The sequence below is a fragment of the Ciconia boyciana genome, chromosome 2, assembly GCF_034638445.1.
Source record: "Ciconia boyciana chromosome 2, ASM3463844v1, whole genome shotgun sequence".
Classification (NCBI taxonomy): Eukaryota; Metazoa; Chordata; class Aves; order Ciconiiformes; family Ciconiidae; genus Ciconia; species Ciconia boyciana.
Window position 1 is genome coordinate 164,937,863 of NC_132935.1, and position 17,714 is coordinate 164,955,576.

General features: G+C 39.6%; 1 protein-coding gene across 1 annotated transcript in view; it reads right to left on the minus strand.

The window, feature by feature from the left end:
• LOC140647194 (vasoactive intestinal polypeptide receptor 1-like) overlaps positions 1-8,685 on the minus strand; it is a 29,546-nt gene extending 20,861 nt beyond the window's left edge. The window contains exon 1 of the mRNA XM_072851561.1: positions 8,653-8,685. Within this exon, the coding sequence (XP_072707662.1) occupies positions 8,653-8,685 (33 nt within the window). The remainder of the gene's footprint in view (positions 1-8,652) is intronic.
• Positions 8,686-17,714: the final 9,029 nt, after the last annotated feature.

A 17,714-nucleotide genomic window follows, 5' to 3' on the forward strand; every position in this document is an offset into this window, starting at 1 on the left:
ATATTGCCTGAGGATGCAGAGTTGCTACACACTTTTTAGACAGAGCACTGTTTCCATTTTGCCAGATGAAGAAATGAGAAAAAATTAGTGACTTGTTTTGGAGCTTACAGAATGATATTTACCTCACAGATTAAGATACCTACATTTAAACAGCTAAATGGATATCTAGATATCAGTTGTTGAATACAGTCTAGATTCATCTTCTTAAGTACAGATGCTTAGTGTCATTTAGGTGCTGTCATGTATTTTGGCCTCCATCTCCCACTCCAGAAAGTTTCATGTCCCCTGTAGTCCTGCATCATATCTGCTGTGATTGTTAAGATGTTCTTAATACCCTAGAACATCCCAAAATTATTGCCTCTGGAAAGGCAATTAAATTCTGAGAAAGAAACTACAATGTCAGTGTCTACCTGTGACCTTGTTATCTGAGCTACTTTTGCAGTCCATGGAAATTTAAAGGACGTCTCACTCACCCAAGAATGGTGAGTGCCATTTGGGATGCTATAGGGTATCTCAGCCCTCTTGTGTAGATTCTGCATTAATTTTGCCAGCCCCATATAGAAGTCTCAAATGCATTATTTGATGTCTCAAATAATTCTACACACCCATGTTTAGGTAACTGAATTAAACCCAGAGTCAATACAGTCTGTAGAATCTAGAAAGCAACTGAACTGTATTCAGACAACTGAATATTGCACCAAAGCCTCCTTTGGGATATTGGGATCTTCAAGATGTAGAGAGTCTTACATGGAATAGAGCAGAGTTTGCTCCTTTGCAAGCTATGCTATTCAAGGCAAAGCCAGGGGGGCTCTGGGGGTAGTGATTTTAATTGAAATGATGGATTGAAGGCTTTCTGAGACATTTCTGAGGAAGACTGTAGACCATTCTAAACCTCTAATGACTTTGAAAACACAGTACAGATGAAAACATCACTGCTATATTGCCTTTTCAGTCTCAGGAAGTTGATTTATTGGCCTTCAGAATGTTTTCAGTGAGCAGTGCAACCAGGACTTCTTTTAGCCACCACAGAAACTTTACTGGAAGTCATGTAGACTATTACATTTTAGCAATAATATCTGCCTAGGGGAAAAAAAATAGAACACAACTTTATCTTTAAAAACCTTTAAAAATTCTGCCTACATTTGGGTTTTAAAGTAGCATAGACAGACTGCATTTAATTATGAGGTCCTACAGATAGTTCATACATCCTAATATTAGAACAGAAAAAGGATTAAGGACACTGTTTGAAAAGAAAATCAAGACGGCTTTTTTCATGCATTACATTCCTCCAGTGGGTAATTCGAAATACATTTTATAAATCAGCATGAGTGACTCTTAAAATAGTACTTCTTGCTGTTCAACTATACTAACACAATTCTGAAATGAAAATTTTCAGGTATTAATAGGATCCCTGCTCATTGCTTTATCTTTTAACATACATTTCACTTTGCATTCGGCCTCCATAACAAACAAATTACTTTAGTAGTAACAAAACGATTGCTACATAAACCTCTCACTATTTCAGTTTATAAAGATGGATTCAGCTGGACAGGAAAGAAGTAATTTTTCTTCTTTCTGGAATTTCTGGACTTAACAGCAGTAACAACTGCTGAGAAACTTTGTATTTGGAATATTCTTAGGCTTGATGTTTAAAAGTCATGACAACTTGACATGATGCTATACAACTTACCATCTATACTGAGTCCTCTGGCAAAAGGCTTGAAAGCAATGGCCAGTCATAACCCGAAATGAAATCAAAACCATGAAAGGAGATTTGAAATGCCTTTGAGAAACAAGCACTTGGGAGAGACGGATTAACTTAACTCCCTCCTCATGCCAGAGGTGCTGGGAATGGTGGAAACAGACACATAATTAGTTATGAAAAGTTTCAGAGGAGGAAGGGTTATCTTTCTCCAAAGGCCAACTTAAGCAACACATGCAACAGATGCAGGTGGAACATAAATGAGGGACTAAGCAGCTGAGCTCTCCCAAGTGGTACGTTGAACATTGAATATGTGTGCCAGACTGCCTGCTGCTCAAAGTAGGCTGCATCTCTTTTTTTTCTCTCCTTTGGTAAATCTAAGCCTGTTGAACCAGACCCTCAGTCACCATAATTCAGCAGAGCTGCACTGAAATCAGTGGAGTGCTATTCATTTACAATGGCTGGGGAAGCCCGTACCCTGCCCACAGGGAAGTTGTACTGTACTGGTTTTACACATGACAGAGGAATTGCCATAAAAGATCAGATACCTACTTCATGTATTCCAGACTCCTGCTTCTGAAAGCAGTGATGAATCAGCAGAAAACATGATTTTACGATTTCTTCTAGAAACCCTGACCTGCTGCTGGTGATACTCACCAATGGTGAAATTGTAGTCAACCCCACTACCACCGATAGCTAAGCAATTAATCAGCATGCTCACATTTTGTTTGCTTCTGGGTTACTGGGTTTGGAGTGGGGGTGGCTATAGCCACCAGAGCCCAGAGTTTTTGTTATAGGCCAGGGCATAGGTTAAATATTACTGACACTTCAGTGTTTGTAAATCAACACCAAGTGCAATTGCAGACGTAACCTCCAGAACATCCCATAAGAAGCAAAAATGAGGCTGGTGTTGTTAACTAATAATCTTGTAGCCTTAGTGGAAGTAATCCCACAGTTACAAAAAAAAAAGAAAAAATAAAGAAAAAATGACACGTATACAAGAAACTGAGAACAGTGATGATGCTTCAATTTGTTGGTTTTCCTCAGGCTTTAAGAAAAAGAAAGCCATTAGACCATTTTACAGTTAAAGAAAAGCCTTCTGGGCAGAACATTACTTGTGATTTGTTGGATATGGCTTACTTATTTTTTGTTATTAATCCCACAGTGCCTTGAGAGAAAAGTGCATATTGTTGCTCTAATCTGCCTACAATGGTTAGGGGATGGGGCTTTCTAGAAAGCAGGAGCTCTGCATTTGTTGCAGGGACATAACGCAATTTGAGAGGCATCTGCTGTAATGAGTGAGCTCTTGTAGGAAAAGAGTAGCTCCTTTTCATCTTAGAAAAGGATAATTTAGGAACCAAAACAAAGCAGAGATTTCTGAAGTAGGGATGTCTGATCTGACACAGTTTTCCCTGCCACAGTAATAAGCGTAAGAGGCTGATTTAAAATGCTGCTTCTTGGATCAACATTTCCTCATAGCTAGGCAGTAACCTGGCATGAACCTTACTGAAAAGCACAGTGGGGTGCCTTCACATGAAGGTTTATACAGAAAACTTAGAGGTTTTGTGCAGTGTTGTAGACAGCACTCAAGGAATTGAGTTTTGCATTGCTGAGCATCACAACACAAAGACCTTTTTGACCTAGCTTGAACATTAGTGACCACTCAAAATTCACAGGGGCATCTTAACTAACCACTGAAACAATCTTGCTTGGAACAAAGCAATCACATAGTGAACATTAAAAAGTTACCTATGACAGGCATGGGCATGCTAAAAACCTGAGACAGTTTAAAGAGCCAGATTTTGGGCTTGCGTTTACTTTTGGGCTTCCTTTTCTTAACATCTGTAAGGTTATTGCATTGAAACCTTATGTGGTATACTCACTGATAGTAAGTATAACATTGCTTTGTATGTCCTCTGTTACATGGTAGTTTATTTATTTGCCCAAATCTGAACAGAAAAATCAATCTAATGGCACTTTGGGCTTTGATTTGTTCACGTTGGACAACATCAGACTGAGCAAGCACTGGGAAGAGAGCTTTACTAGCAACATCCTCATGCCATACTTAGTGCAACTTAGTTAAAAGCAATCTTTCCTGAGAGCCCATCCAAAGATGGTGCCCCTAGGCTGTTGTGCTGGTAGAAAAACTGTAATTTAGATGTCACATGAAAGACAGATCTTCACTCATTAAGAAGTCCATTAGCACACTTGGGGAAAAGTAGGGACATTTTCTATGCTCTCTAAAAACCTGGAAAATGCTTTAAAGCTGGGCACTGAATATATTAGTCACTTTTGAAAAAGCAATTCAGTGGGATCAAAGAGCCAGAAATAAATTTGTAACATTTAGTCTCTTTGAAAATTAATAAAAAATCAAAGAAGTGGCTGAATTAATTGGCGAGATGGGAAGGCTTCAAGAACTTGAAGGGTCTTTCCAGTGATCCGGTTTAGTTTCCAATGCAGTGCAATCCTAAAACCTCACGAATAGGTTTTGCATCAAGTGCATAAATCATTTACTAAGAATAGTCATCACTGTTCTTTTTGCCCCTGTCTCTACAGCTTGCATTCATGTCTCAGATCTCATCTCAGATCTCCTCTGAAATCATCTCTGTACTCCCTGTTCTCCCTGTCTGTGCTTCTCCTGTTCAGTTTTTCCGATGTGACTCTCATGCCTGAATATTTTAGCTTTCCCTTATACAAAACCAGTTGTCTGCCATTCACGTCACACACTGACTCCCAGCTTGGAGGACTAAAACTTACCTGGTATTTTAGGGTACAGAAAGGCACAGCAAAGACATTCAAAACTCCTACATTCCCTGCCTATTTTAAACTGTGAATGAAGTGTTCAGTCAGTTCTGAAAGTTGGCTAATGATGCCAAAGACACTGTCCGGAGAACCAGGATATGCTCTGAAATGCATACATTTTTTTCAGCTGAAATTTTGATGAACAGGAAAGGCTTAGGATGGGAGGAGGCTCATGAAAAGTGTTGAACACAGGTCAAATAGTTGAAGAAGACAAATAAATCCTCCGCCTTTTTCATAAACTTCTCAGGCTGTTGAATATATCTCATCAAAATCTTCCATAAGGTCTGTCTCTTTCCATCGGCTTAACTCCTTTCTCAAAAAGCCAAATGCTAATTAGAAAGCTTTGAGACTGGGAAGCATAGGTCACTGAAGTCAGGGTCAATTTTCACATGTGCTTTGAAGGGAGCTGGGACCAACTTCGAGCTCCGTAAGCTCTTATCCATTTCAGTACAACTACATTCACAATCACCACAGTAAGGATCTTCCTATCCACTGTGGCCTATAAGTAATTCTGGGATATTTATCATGTAATATATGTAGTATTATGTTCTCTCAGAAAACTACAAGAAAGTATAAAAAATAACCAAAGATTTCTTATGCAGCAAAAAAGTCCACCATTCAAATGCACTTGTGAATATAGATGAGCATCCACTTTGTTTCCACCATATCCAAGCTATGTTTACCACTCTTGATTTTGACTGACTATAAAGCATGAGGTCACCACAGCAGTGACATGACTCCAGTCACCAGCAACGTATTTAGTTATCACAGAAAGTCCTGCCCTCAACTTGCAAGCTCTGACACAGTCTTCATCCCAGAAGCTTTCAACCCCAAAGGTAAAGACCTATTTCCAATCTTTCTCTTCAGCCAGTTAAATAGATTATTTCAGGAGTCTTTTTCACTGAAAATGACTACCTAGAGGACATTTTCAGTGTTTGTTTTCTCTTTCTAACTCGATTACCTATGGAACAAGAGAAGCTGAGACACTGATTGCCTTACAGTCATTTAGAAGAATATCTTTTCAAGATTGTTTTTAAGATGTTGGAGTAATGCTTGAATGCTCCTCTGTGTATTGGATTGTATTTATCTGACTGTATTTAACTGCATAGCCTTATACAGGACAGTACTTGCCATACATACGTATCCATGGGTATCAATATATGTATTTACTCATAGGTATTCTGTATGTGACAGCACAGCCATACTAATGAATTTTGCTTATAAACCCTATGTAATTAGTATTATCTTGAGAAAAATGAAAATGAACTTATTAGCTCTATGCTAAATTTGGTAGAGCATTTAATTACCACTAACACTTAAAGAGTGACAGAACACTAATAACTGGGGATCCTCATTTTCTGCTATTGCAAGTATTCCTCCAAATTAAAGAGAAATTTTTCCCTTTCTGCATATGTAGTGTGTTTGCCTAAAGGTGGGGTTCATGTCACCTAATCCCAAAGAACTAAAACTTAGATGTCAAAGTCCATCAGCAAGTTCACTCAACTGAAGCCATAGCCATTGTTCTTGGAGTGTTTCCACCTCTTCCCAGTAGTATTGAAGGAGGCTAAATGAGTAGCTTTAGACAAGATTCCTAATTATAGACAGATAATTTTAGATGATTAATCTAAACTCCCCCATCAAGCCTCCCTTAATGATCAGTGAAGGCAGACAAGCAGTTCCAGGGAAGGATTCCTCCTACCTCTCTCAGACACCTATTTGAGGACAGAGTGACTCACTGTACAGGAGCCTGTCTCCCTCCATTAACTCCCTCCAGGCTAATGAAACACCTAAACAGACTGATTCTTCCACACTTCCAGTTCCCTATGGAGGGGAATTTAAGGTCTGCAGGGATTGGATCCCTATAAGGAGCATGTATATCCTTCCAACACAAATTAACCAATAGTAGCTATATCACAAATTTAGGCACCCAGTTCTCTTTTATTGGGAGCTCAACATCTTGCCACAGGTTTGGATCCATATGCTTACTACCACAAGAAAAGCTTTGTTAAAGCAAATGTATATCTCCACGTAACCCATCTGTGTTTCCATTCTCACCTCCATTCATTAGATCAGACTGAACCCCTTCCTCAGAAATGTGAAAAGCTGTTACGTGTTTGAAGATGAAAGCAGTTTAGCTCAGCAGGAAGGACAGTGAATGCAGTCTTTTTTGTTCTCCATCCTCTGTGTCCTGAGACTCTGAACTCTTTAAAACAGGAAAAGTCATTTTTATGCATTTCAGCACCCACTGCTCTCTGTTCCTTGTCATTTACAAGCAAATGGTAATTTTTAATGTCAAGGACTCTATTCTGCAAGGAACAAAGTATATCCTGCAACATACAGCTCCCTGTGGAGCTGATAGGAGGTAAAAGTACCCAATTTCACAGAGGAAGTTTTCAGGATTACCCTTCTGGTTTATTTTCATATCTGAATAACAAATTACTTGCAGAATCCACACTAGAATTATTTCTCTGCTCTGCCATGATCCTTTGAACTATGAAAGGACTGTTTACTCAATATATCTAATGGGTCTCTGGCTTTCCCCAACTGTCTAACTTAGGGTGCAAAGCTACTCATGAGACCTAGTTTGAGACACAAAACCCACTGATATTTAGAGCACTGACTCTTACCAGACATGTAGTTGGAGTTCATATATGAGCAATAGTTTGAGGCCAAAAGCTACGTAGCGCATGCAGTTTGTAGAATTTCTTTTAATTATAAGCACAGTTTGCTGCAATATGCTAAAACATTAAAATGATGCGTGGCAGCACACAGATGTGCATGATACATCACTTCAGGTTAGTTCCTCTCTGCTGACAGCTGCAAGAATAAGTTTTGCCTCTATGATGTGTAAAAAGGCTAGTCCAGATGCCAAAGTCACTCTACCTGTAGCAGCGTACCACTTTAGGCTGACTAGTTTCCCTGAAAGAAAGGCATTACACATGGTAATAACTATACGTGACAAGGTTTAAGTAGCAAGGACGTATATCCTATCACTTGTACATAAAGATGTGTAAATACAAGGGAAAAATCGAGTTCCAGAGGATGTGAGGTGCAGGTGTGAAAATTTACATCCCATCTTTCACCTTTTAAAACTGAAGGGTCAAGACCAGGGCTGTAACCATCTAGGCTCTCACTATTACCAGTGGAAGAAAACAGGCCCTAGAGGAACATTCACCCTAGCTGTCTTTCTCAGGGCAAGATGAAATGCCTCCCGGTAAGGTGACTGTCCCCCTCAACTACAGTGGGAATCTGAATCCCAGCCTACACTAAACATTTAACTGTGGCATGGCTAAAGTTAGAATTACTGAGTCCCTGGGAATCACACCCATAGGAAGGTTTCCAAACACTTCTCTGGGGCTGAAGATTGAGGGGAAAGAGGATATATGACTGTACTTGTACTTACACTAGCTTTTGCTAACCAGCCCTGGCAGTGCCAGCAGTAGAGCATGGGGCTTAGGGAGGGATATACGTGCTTGAATTGTGTCTCTGTGCTCATACATCTTCTCTGATCTTTAATGTTACAATCTCACCTGCTGCCTCTAGTGCATAACAGTCATAAGACGGTTCATGCTTCTGCTTGGTGATGTTATAAACAGATGCCTTCAGCAGTAAAAACATCAGTGCTCTCTCAAAGAGGTAAATGTCCCAAATCCATCAGAAGGAACTATTCCTTTTTAGTTATCCTTCTTCTTCAGCAAAGTTGCCTTTCTCAGGACAACTGGGACAGCAAGCTGTCCCCTTCTGTCCCTCTAAAGCCATGCTACAGCTACTCTGATTTAGGGAAGCTTTTCTGTCCTTTGGAAACTGCAATTCTAATGAGTTAAAACGAAAAGACATTTATTAATAGCATCTTAGGGTTGGAAAATTTTAAAGAAAATAGCTGGGTCAAACCTTTAACGCAGGAATATTTTTTTCTCCCCTCCTACATCCCCATCCCCTTTTTAAAATCTTTTCCTTATTTTTCTTTCTTTCTACCTGCTCCCTGTTACGAGAAAAGTTACCCTGCCTCTGCAACATCCCCCCCCGGATCCTGCGGGGCACCTGCAGAGCCATCCAGCTGTGGGCAACAGTGTCAGGAGCCAGATGTGGGGTGCCCCACCTCGCCCACCCCCTCCCCGAACCCAGAGGGACCACAGCCGGGCACTTACCAGCGGCAGCAGCAGCCAGCACAAACTTAGCATCCTCCGCAGCAGCAGCCGGCTCCTTCCCGCTCCCTCTGCCTGTTGTGAAGCTGCCAAAAGCCGAGGCTCAGCCCACCCCCACCTACCCAAGACCCGCCCCGGAGCGCCTTGCACCTCCCTTCCCGGCCACCCGGGTCTCTCCCGGGGGAGCCCGGCACCTTCGCACCCCGCAGGACCAGGCTTGCAGTGGAGGGAAGGAGATTCTCCAGCATCCCCCTGGGATTTTGGACCCACCTCTATGAACCTGTCCTCTGGCCACCCACCTGCAAAACTGTGAGGAGCTGGAGCACCGACTGCTCTTTTAGGGTGTATTTGGAGGCAGATGGTCTCTGTGCAAGAAGAGATGCTGGATTTAACCCTCCTTCTGCTTATGGGCCCACGTTTGTGGCCGGTGGCAGCAGGTTGTCAAAAGATCTGGGTTTTCAGTGGGTCTGACAGTGTGGTATTCCCTAGGGACTCTCAGAGATGGAGTTTCTGGGTTTTGGCATCCCCCTCCTCTCGGATGGAAAATTTTGAGCAGTGGCAGAGGATTTCCTCCACAAGCTGCATAAGGTCTTTCTGGCCCTTCTGTTACAAAGATGCCTCGAATGTAGCTTTATTTCTTGGTGCAATAGGTAAAAGCTGAAGCCCTTCTTGCCTATGGCTTGGATTTTGTGGGGGAAAAAAAAGGCAAAAAATGACAGTAATTTTTTAAATGTCAGGGTTCATAAGACCTAGGCACCAGTTCTGGGTTTTGCCACAATAAATATTGCACCAAGCTATTTTCAGGGCCTGGGAGAGCAGGAATTGCAGAAACGACAAAAGCATTTTTTTCTTGATAAGATTTAAGTGCTATTTCACATCCTGTTTATCATTCATTATTTCCCAATGGTGTCAAACGCAAGAGTTCTGTATAGTCAGAGGAGATCGAGGGCTCACCTAAATTACCCCAAAATAGGCATCTGATGCCATTTGAAGAAATATATATTTTTGCAGCTTTCTTCATAAGTGTATACCTCTCCTGTAAGTCCTATACCATGTTTGCCTGCTCCACCTAGATATTTCAGATATGCAAGGGCACTTTGAGTGACATTCCTTACTTATGTTTAAGAAACTGAGTCACATCAGTGGTATCTATTAATTTCTCTCTTTGCACCCTGATAGTCCTGACCAAATCACTCCATTGTGATGGGAACCTAGAAAACTTGCACGGGTGTGGACAGCTGTATTAAAGTGCTGAAATGTGGGTGTTTTGTATCAAGATGTACCCCATCTTAGTCTTGCAAATCAAATGAAATTGGGTCTAAAATCAAATAGCATCCCCAGGCTCATACTAGAGAGACTGTCAGTTCTACAACCTGTGCAGAATAAAGAGGGGGATGAAGGCATAGATTTGTAGGATAACATTTATAACCTAATTCTCATTTACTTCCCCTTTTCTATACGTTTGTCTTTCATTAGTGCATAATGGCATCTGATCACTTACCTGCTCAGAGAAGCCTCAAATGCTACTCCAAAAATCAAGTCTGTTATAAAATAAAGAGATTAAAACCTAAAAAAAATCATTTGAAGTCTGATTTTTACTGTTTTTCCCCATCTATAATGGATGACTTAAAGCTGTGGCCAACTCTCACTAATCGATAAGGTGGTTCTCATCACACTGGCATAATTTTTAGAATCCCAAGGCAGGCACCACATGGTATCAGGCAGTTCCTAATTCTAATGGGAAGGAAAATGTAAAGTAGAGGCCTATCAAAGACCCGCAGGGTAGGAACATACTATAATTCCCGCTGAGCAGTATTCAACCAACTTGAGTATACAATATCATAGAATAACAGAATAATTTAGGTCAGAAAGGACCTATGGAAGTCTGGCCCCAACCATCTCCTCCCTTCAAAATTGGTCAAATTTCAAAGTCAGGTCATGTTGCTCAGACATTTGGTTGTTGTGTTTCAAAAAAAATTGCTCTCACTCTCAGGAGTCACACTGTAAACACAAAGATGTAATTAAATTAATATCAGCATGACATTCCAGTCCACAATATTTCAACTGCATTCCATTATTTAAGGCCTTGCAGGTCACTTTGATGAAGTCTTTTAGGTCATCATAACCAGTTTTCTAGTTTGGAGCAAAACCAATTGAGAACCATTTTTTGGGTATTTTTTGTGTAGTTTCTTGACATGGGTGTTCATAAGCGGTCCTTAGGAGAAGGCATTGCTTCTTTGAGCAGGTGTGGCCTCTCAGTGCTTCCTTCCTTATGTATTTTCTCCCCTCCGTCTGCTTTTCCTATCTGATCTCCAACTGATCTAAAAACCAGGCCACATTCCAACCCTTGAGCTTTAAATCAATTAGCTGGAAATCCATCTTATAAGAGTTTTTGTCCATGCTAATAAAGAAAACAAAGCCTGCTCTTGTTGGGTTTTTGTAACATCTCACTGTAGTTAATGTTATAAACCTCGCTTACATTAAAGTCTCTGAGTTCCTTAGTCTACTTATTACATCATTACTTTAAACAGACCCTTTTGTAGGCTAAAACCTTATTTAGGCTAAAACCTAATTTCTGTTTATCATATTCATTTACTTTATTCATTCTACTCTTTGTTATTCTATAAGTACCAAAAGAAGATCCAATAATGAAATAATACAGGAAAGTAACCATACTTCTCATAATCTCTTGTATGCTCTGATGTATTTTGCTACTTTTTATCACAATATAGTTCCTTGCCTGATAAACTGGCATAACTAAGAAATTTTTTTTTCTCTTCAGCAATTGCAGGATAACTAGTCTAAAGACCAGCTCTGTTTTCCTACTGCTCTACAATGCCAACCTGGGCTCAGAATATAACTCTGATGTGCACAGAAATGTCCTCTTGTTAGCATCAACAAGCAATTCAGCCATCGTGATGGTATGAAACTTAATCAATGAAGCAATAGACCTGAGATTCTTCCTAATCCCCATCATGGATATTCTGATTCAATTGATGCCATTTAATGAAAATGACTTGACATTTACTGAGCTGCTTCAAACCTTTGTAGAAGCTGGAGAATGTTTTTTCGATACCATATGCTACCTCAATAAGGCTTTTCCATAACAAAAATCTTTCTGAATGCAACTGCGTTTCTTCTGTGTGCATATACAAGCACCTCCTTAGACAACAGAAGTATAGTGCACCAGCACCACATTGTAATATGAGCCATCAGCCAGAGAATAAAGGTGAATCTATCGACATTTACAAACAATCTTTTGATAAATCTGAATAAAGTTGCAAAACAAAAAGCCCTGGAAGTATGGGAAGAAGGCTGTAATTACTGAAAGCACGTAAACCAGTGGTTAGACAGAACATGACATTACCGAGTAACATATTGCAACTATAATTAAAAACAAAGCTTCACTGCATCTAAAAATGGAGGGTATATAAAAAGGATGGAAGTTTTATTCCTGAGAGTGATCTCTGTGTGATGTTTGAGGGATTGGGGTGAAAGCAGGAAGATAAAACAGCTGAAGAAATGGGTTGTTGAGATACTGAAGAGGTAAGGCACTAAATATCAGAAAACAAGTACTTAGACCTGCATGAGGATAATTTGTCCAATTTATTTTCTTTGTATTCATTAGCTGTGTTACCTACTATTTTTCTTGGGTAAAATTGGCTCCTGCTGTGTCCTGGAGCTCTGACTCCATATGTACCCATATTCTGTTACTGCTACCTGGCCTGACTCCAAGGACACCACAGAAATATAGGCAGAGTTTTGTCATGCGATCATGGGCACTTGGCTCATGTGGATTCTGTCCCCCATGTTTTAATCTGTAAACTTAATTCCACCCAATTATCTAACATGATTTCTGAATTTGAAAAATTCAGAAAGAATACTTTTCAGTCTTTCTACTTAAAAAAAAAAAAATGTAATTGATACCTCCTCTATTTCTATTGTATCTTATTTGTTAAATAAAAAAGTCATTTTTTCAAACCTAAGGGAAGTTACTTTTTGCAGTGGCACACAGTGCAATCTTCATTCCTACTAATAGTCTCTAAAGAGTTGACAAACCAGCTGTTCCTGTCCTCAGAAATAGTTTTATGCATTATATTATTCATTTGTTTTCTTCCTTTCCTCTGGCCATTTCAACTCAAATTATTTTCTGTTTGTTTTTCAACATGAGTAGAACAACACTGATTTTTATTCACTAAAATGCAGTTTTAAGACTAAGCTTTCTCCCCTCATAAGGGCCAAGAAAAGATTCATGTTTCTCCTAGGTATAGGTTGAGTCTACAAAACAGAAGATAGGTAAACATGAGTAACCTATTTTTAATAACACATAGTTCAGTAACTAGTGTATATGGGTCTCTGCTTCTTTTATGTCTAACAGAGAGAAGGGCATCTTTTGTCCAGACTTTTCTCTTTGATTATGCCAATTTCTCCACTGACTGTAGAGGGAGCTCAGACGGCTAGCTCATCTCACACCCCTACAGTAGTACTTTTCTCATCTAATTTCAGGCATTAAGAGTGTAAATGTAAACTGATTATTTCAGATTATTTTCACAGTCACGGACACCATTGAATGCAATTTGCCTGACATAATTTAGATGTCTACAGAGGACAAGATAATCAATTCCTCAGGGCGTATTCATCTCCACCATCTCTAAAAGGAGGATAGGATGATTGGTCAGCTGTAGATGTTTACTTTGGGGGTGAAATTCCACACACTGGTATGGACACCTAATGTAGGCATCTATTTGGATGTGTAAGCCGGAAAAGTGAGCTCCTGCTGTGGTTAATAGCCAGTCTAAACACCTTAGCTAGGCTTCCTTTACAGTTATGGGAATGAGATAGAAAGTTCCTGTTAGAAAGTCATTTGTACTATATTGTGGTGGGAGGTACTGAGTCCTAAGCCTTTCTCTCTAAGAGACTTCAAAGAGAGATGAGGAGTTTGTTACATTGAGAAATGTAGATATCAACATGTAGGTGTCTAGATGCAGATTAGATGTTTAAGCTTGCGTTGGGGTCAATAATAATCTAAAATGGCACCTTCATTTAGTCTGTGGAATGGTTCTTTAGACTCCATTGACTGTATTGGCTAAGATCCTGTACAACTTCATACACCTCAAGGCTCAATTAAGTTGCCCAGTAACAGGTGACCAGTGCCCACTGAGATGCCTTAGTATATTTAACATTCACAGGAGGCTGGCAGATATGAAACATGGGCACTGAAGGCATGGTAGGTTGAGGCTACCTGGGTAAATGGACCCAGGTTCTTGTGTGTGAGAAAATTAATCAAGTCCTGAAATCAAATAAGATAAATCCTAGCCAGAGTAGACATCTGATTTAAGTTGACTTTTAACATTCATCTTTGGTGAGATAAATCCCGTGCTATGTGTTTCTCAAAGATTATTTGAATGACAAGGCCTGTGTTGCCGTGAAAAGCCGAAATCAGGACTCAATAGTTGGGATGACTATTAAGCAGGTATTCTTTATTGCAGCGCTGGGCAGCACTGGGGATAAATCCCTTTCACCTGGCTCCATTCCTTTACCTAAACCTGTTTTTCACGCCATCACAGTTTCTCATTAGGATGCTAAGCTTCTTACATAGTTGTATCATCTGGTTATAGTACACTTTGTCGATGATTTCACTTTCTTCATTTAGAGCAGCCCCTTCAATCTCACCTGAAAATATATATAGTCTTCTGCTGAAGGGACATTGTCATTAGATTTTTGTTTCTTGGTTGTTGTATTTCTGCATATTACAAGGAACCACATAACTAAATGTTGTACTATTCACAGTTGGACTCCAAATAAGAAAGGAATGAGGTCCATGACTTACTTTATGAGCACACTGCTAGTCCCTCCTTATATACTAAAGAGCTGAGAACGTGTAAAGGATCCCAAAGTTAATTTTCTTCTTCAGCTTCCTAGGTGTGGTAAAATAATCGCTCATAGCAGAATGTAGTTTCTGTGGTGCTTTTGAAGATGCATGGACGTTAATAAAAACACTAGCAGTTGAATGAGTATTGTTGATGTCATTAATTTCTGTTCTTTCAATGGAAGATAACTATTGCATACTTCTAATGATCCCAGGACTAAAAAAATGTGTTAAGGCTATTTGAATCAAGCTTTCGAAGGGTAGATGATAAGGAGAGCAGATATGTCACAAGAGCTGTAGCAGAAGATCTGTAGGATCTACAGAACTTTTCTGGCAGTGGCAAGCCACAGTGCTCTGAAATAAAAAATTATGGTAGTATGTTTTTTTCTGTGCCTTCCTGCGTTACTCTTCACATTAAACATAAGGAAATATGGTCAGCTCTGTTATGGATATACACCAAGAGACAAGCCTTCCTCTGAAAAATGAATAGAAGACTGTCTTTCCACCACTATTTTTTCTGAACATCAACAAAGTTCTCGGTGTGTTCCAGTTCCCCCTGTCATTCAACATGATCGTCTTAGCGTTTCTTTCTAGTCTCTCAGCTTTGTCAAAGTATCGTATCGCATTCAGTTCAACCCAAAACCCAAACCAACGGAACGGCCTTCCTGAGAATTGGATCAAGTCCAAAGCTTACATCTGGCCTAGCAAATCAAAATAGGCAAAGGCCCATTCTGTGGCTGCAAAAGCAAGTGTTAGAGACAGTTTCTGTCCATATGGCTAGCTTCTCTAGCCCCCAGAAAGAGCCCAGCCTCATCCTTACCATCCATTGAAAACAGTCTCTGGACTGTGCTATCACCTGAGTTGTGCCCAGACATGATCTAAAAGAGTGCTAGGCCAAACCAGGCTAGGCAGTATGCTAACAACGAAACAACACAGATGCCACAAACGCACCAATGCTTCTGTCTGCCCCTGGCCCTCCTTATTTTCTTGTTTCTATGCCATGCAGATAGCCCTGCTCTGAAGAAAATGCCTTCCTAATCTGACATTGGCAGAAATGAGGGCAAAGAGTCAATAAAGTGAGACTGAACTAGATGCAGAATTATTACATCCTTCAAAGTCCGTGGATGAAGGCAAACACAGTGAGCATTACAACAAATGTGTGTGCTGCTACTACCCAGCCAATTAAACACACTCATGTGTTTTCAGGAGATGATAAGGTTGCAAATATATTCACAGAAGATTTTAATGTCTAGAAGAAGCATCACTTATGGGAGGAACAGTGCAAAGAAGGTGATACATGGGTGTGATGCAAACACCTTATGTATGAGTTTGATGAGCTGGCCAATTTCTTAATAGTCAGAGGACAGCATAAAGAAGAACCATCTAGGAGGATGATGAGCTAAGAATTGACTACCTTTTGATTAGCTAAGAATTACACACAGAACAAGATCATGGTATGTAAACACATTGATTTCTTTTAATGACCGGTTACTAGAAAAATAATGCAATAAATACAAGGACTCAACTCTGATATATATTCAGCCACCATTCCTAGTTGATAAATTCATCCATGATCCTAGAAAGTATGAGGTTCTTCTCACCTTCTTTAAGTTTTTATGTTGTAGATATGTACAGCTGAGATAGTCATGTCATAGATTTCTTTTTAAGGAAAGAAGAAAAGCAGACATGCTTAAGTGTCTTCTTATTTTTTTTATTTACATTCTTATTTTAACATTAGACCAATTGGATCCTGTGTGCCATTGGCTGTATTGATTAAATGAATCTAACACATAAATCCTTTATGTGACCTACCCCCTGGAGACTCATTATTCTGAGTGCTGGTGTTTTGGAAAAGGAAAACTGAAGAAAAATGAAGTCATAACAGGAACCACGAGCTTTCCTGTGAGGGAAACTTTGTGTGCTCAAGGCCAAGCACTGAAAGCTATGCATAGGGGGAAATGACTTGACTCAGTTTCTGGGAGTGCAAAATACTGTACCTAAAGATTTCTGAGTCACAACCCTCAAATGGGGCAGAACCAAGTCTTATAGAGGTGAAACTTTCTTGTAGGTCTTCCAGATAAAGTTGTAGTCATCAGAGCACTAGTATTTGCCCTAAAAAGTAACTACCTCAGGAAAACAGGAAGGTCATCAAACTCTAGGATTAAATAGAAAATTCTTTTGGTATGTGTGTAAAACATATCAACACCAGCCTACTCCCTTCAACATACATATTTGGCCTATGGAAGGAGAACTGCAGAATACCTCCATTTACATTAATCTTCAATGAAAGCCTTATATTAGTTTCCTCTAAAGCAACTTAGTCCCCAGGAATGCCAAAGTTAGGTTTCTGCTCTGAAATACTTTGTGGAAGGGCATTTCTCTCCTTTTCTACTGATTACAGGGTACCTAAGGGAGACCGTCCCTTTATGTAACATACCTAACGTCTGACAGAGTGGATGCTGCAAAACGTATTCCCTAAATGCTACCCTGAGGAGCACATGTAAGTAACCGCACAATCTAAGCTACCACATATCTCAGAAACAGCAATCCCTTCAGACTCTTAGGAGCTGAAGTGTTTCCTGTTTCACAAATAGGATCTGACAGGCTAATAATGAGAAAGGATGAAATATAAGATATATTAAAAAACCACCATTGACTTTGGCTATGAAAACTACTACAGGGACAACTTTTTCTCTTTTCTTCTCTTCTTTATTCCCACTTCCCTCCCTTCCTTTCTTTCTCATTCCTTTTCTAGTATAAAAGATTCTCCCCCCAGAAGAGATTGAATACATTAAAAAAAAAAATCTTATGGCTGTCAAAGGGTTTTCAAATGACTGCTTTTAAATTTGATGAAAACCGTATTTCAAATAACATATCTAGCTAAAATCACAATCCAAACTAATAATCAATGAACAGGTCCGTTTGTTAGTGGCAGAACATCTCTTCATGAAAAATCAATGACAAAAATAATATGGAATCCAATTTTTTTTAGAGCTAGACTTTTATTTCATGTTAAGACAAGTGTGGTGTCACCAGATAATTATCGCCTTACCCTCTGATTCTTAAGTGTAGGAAGAAAAATCCATGAACCTCCCCCAGGAATAGACCAATGAAACAAATAAGAGTTTTTATCCTGCAAAATTTGTGAACTTGCAACAGTTTAACTAATCTGCAGGAAAACTGTACAAAATTACGT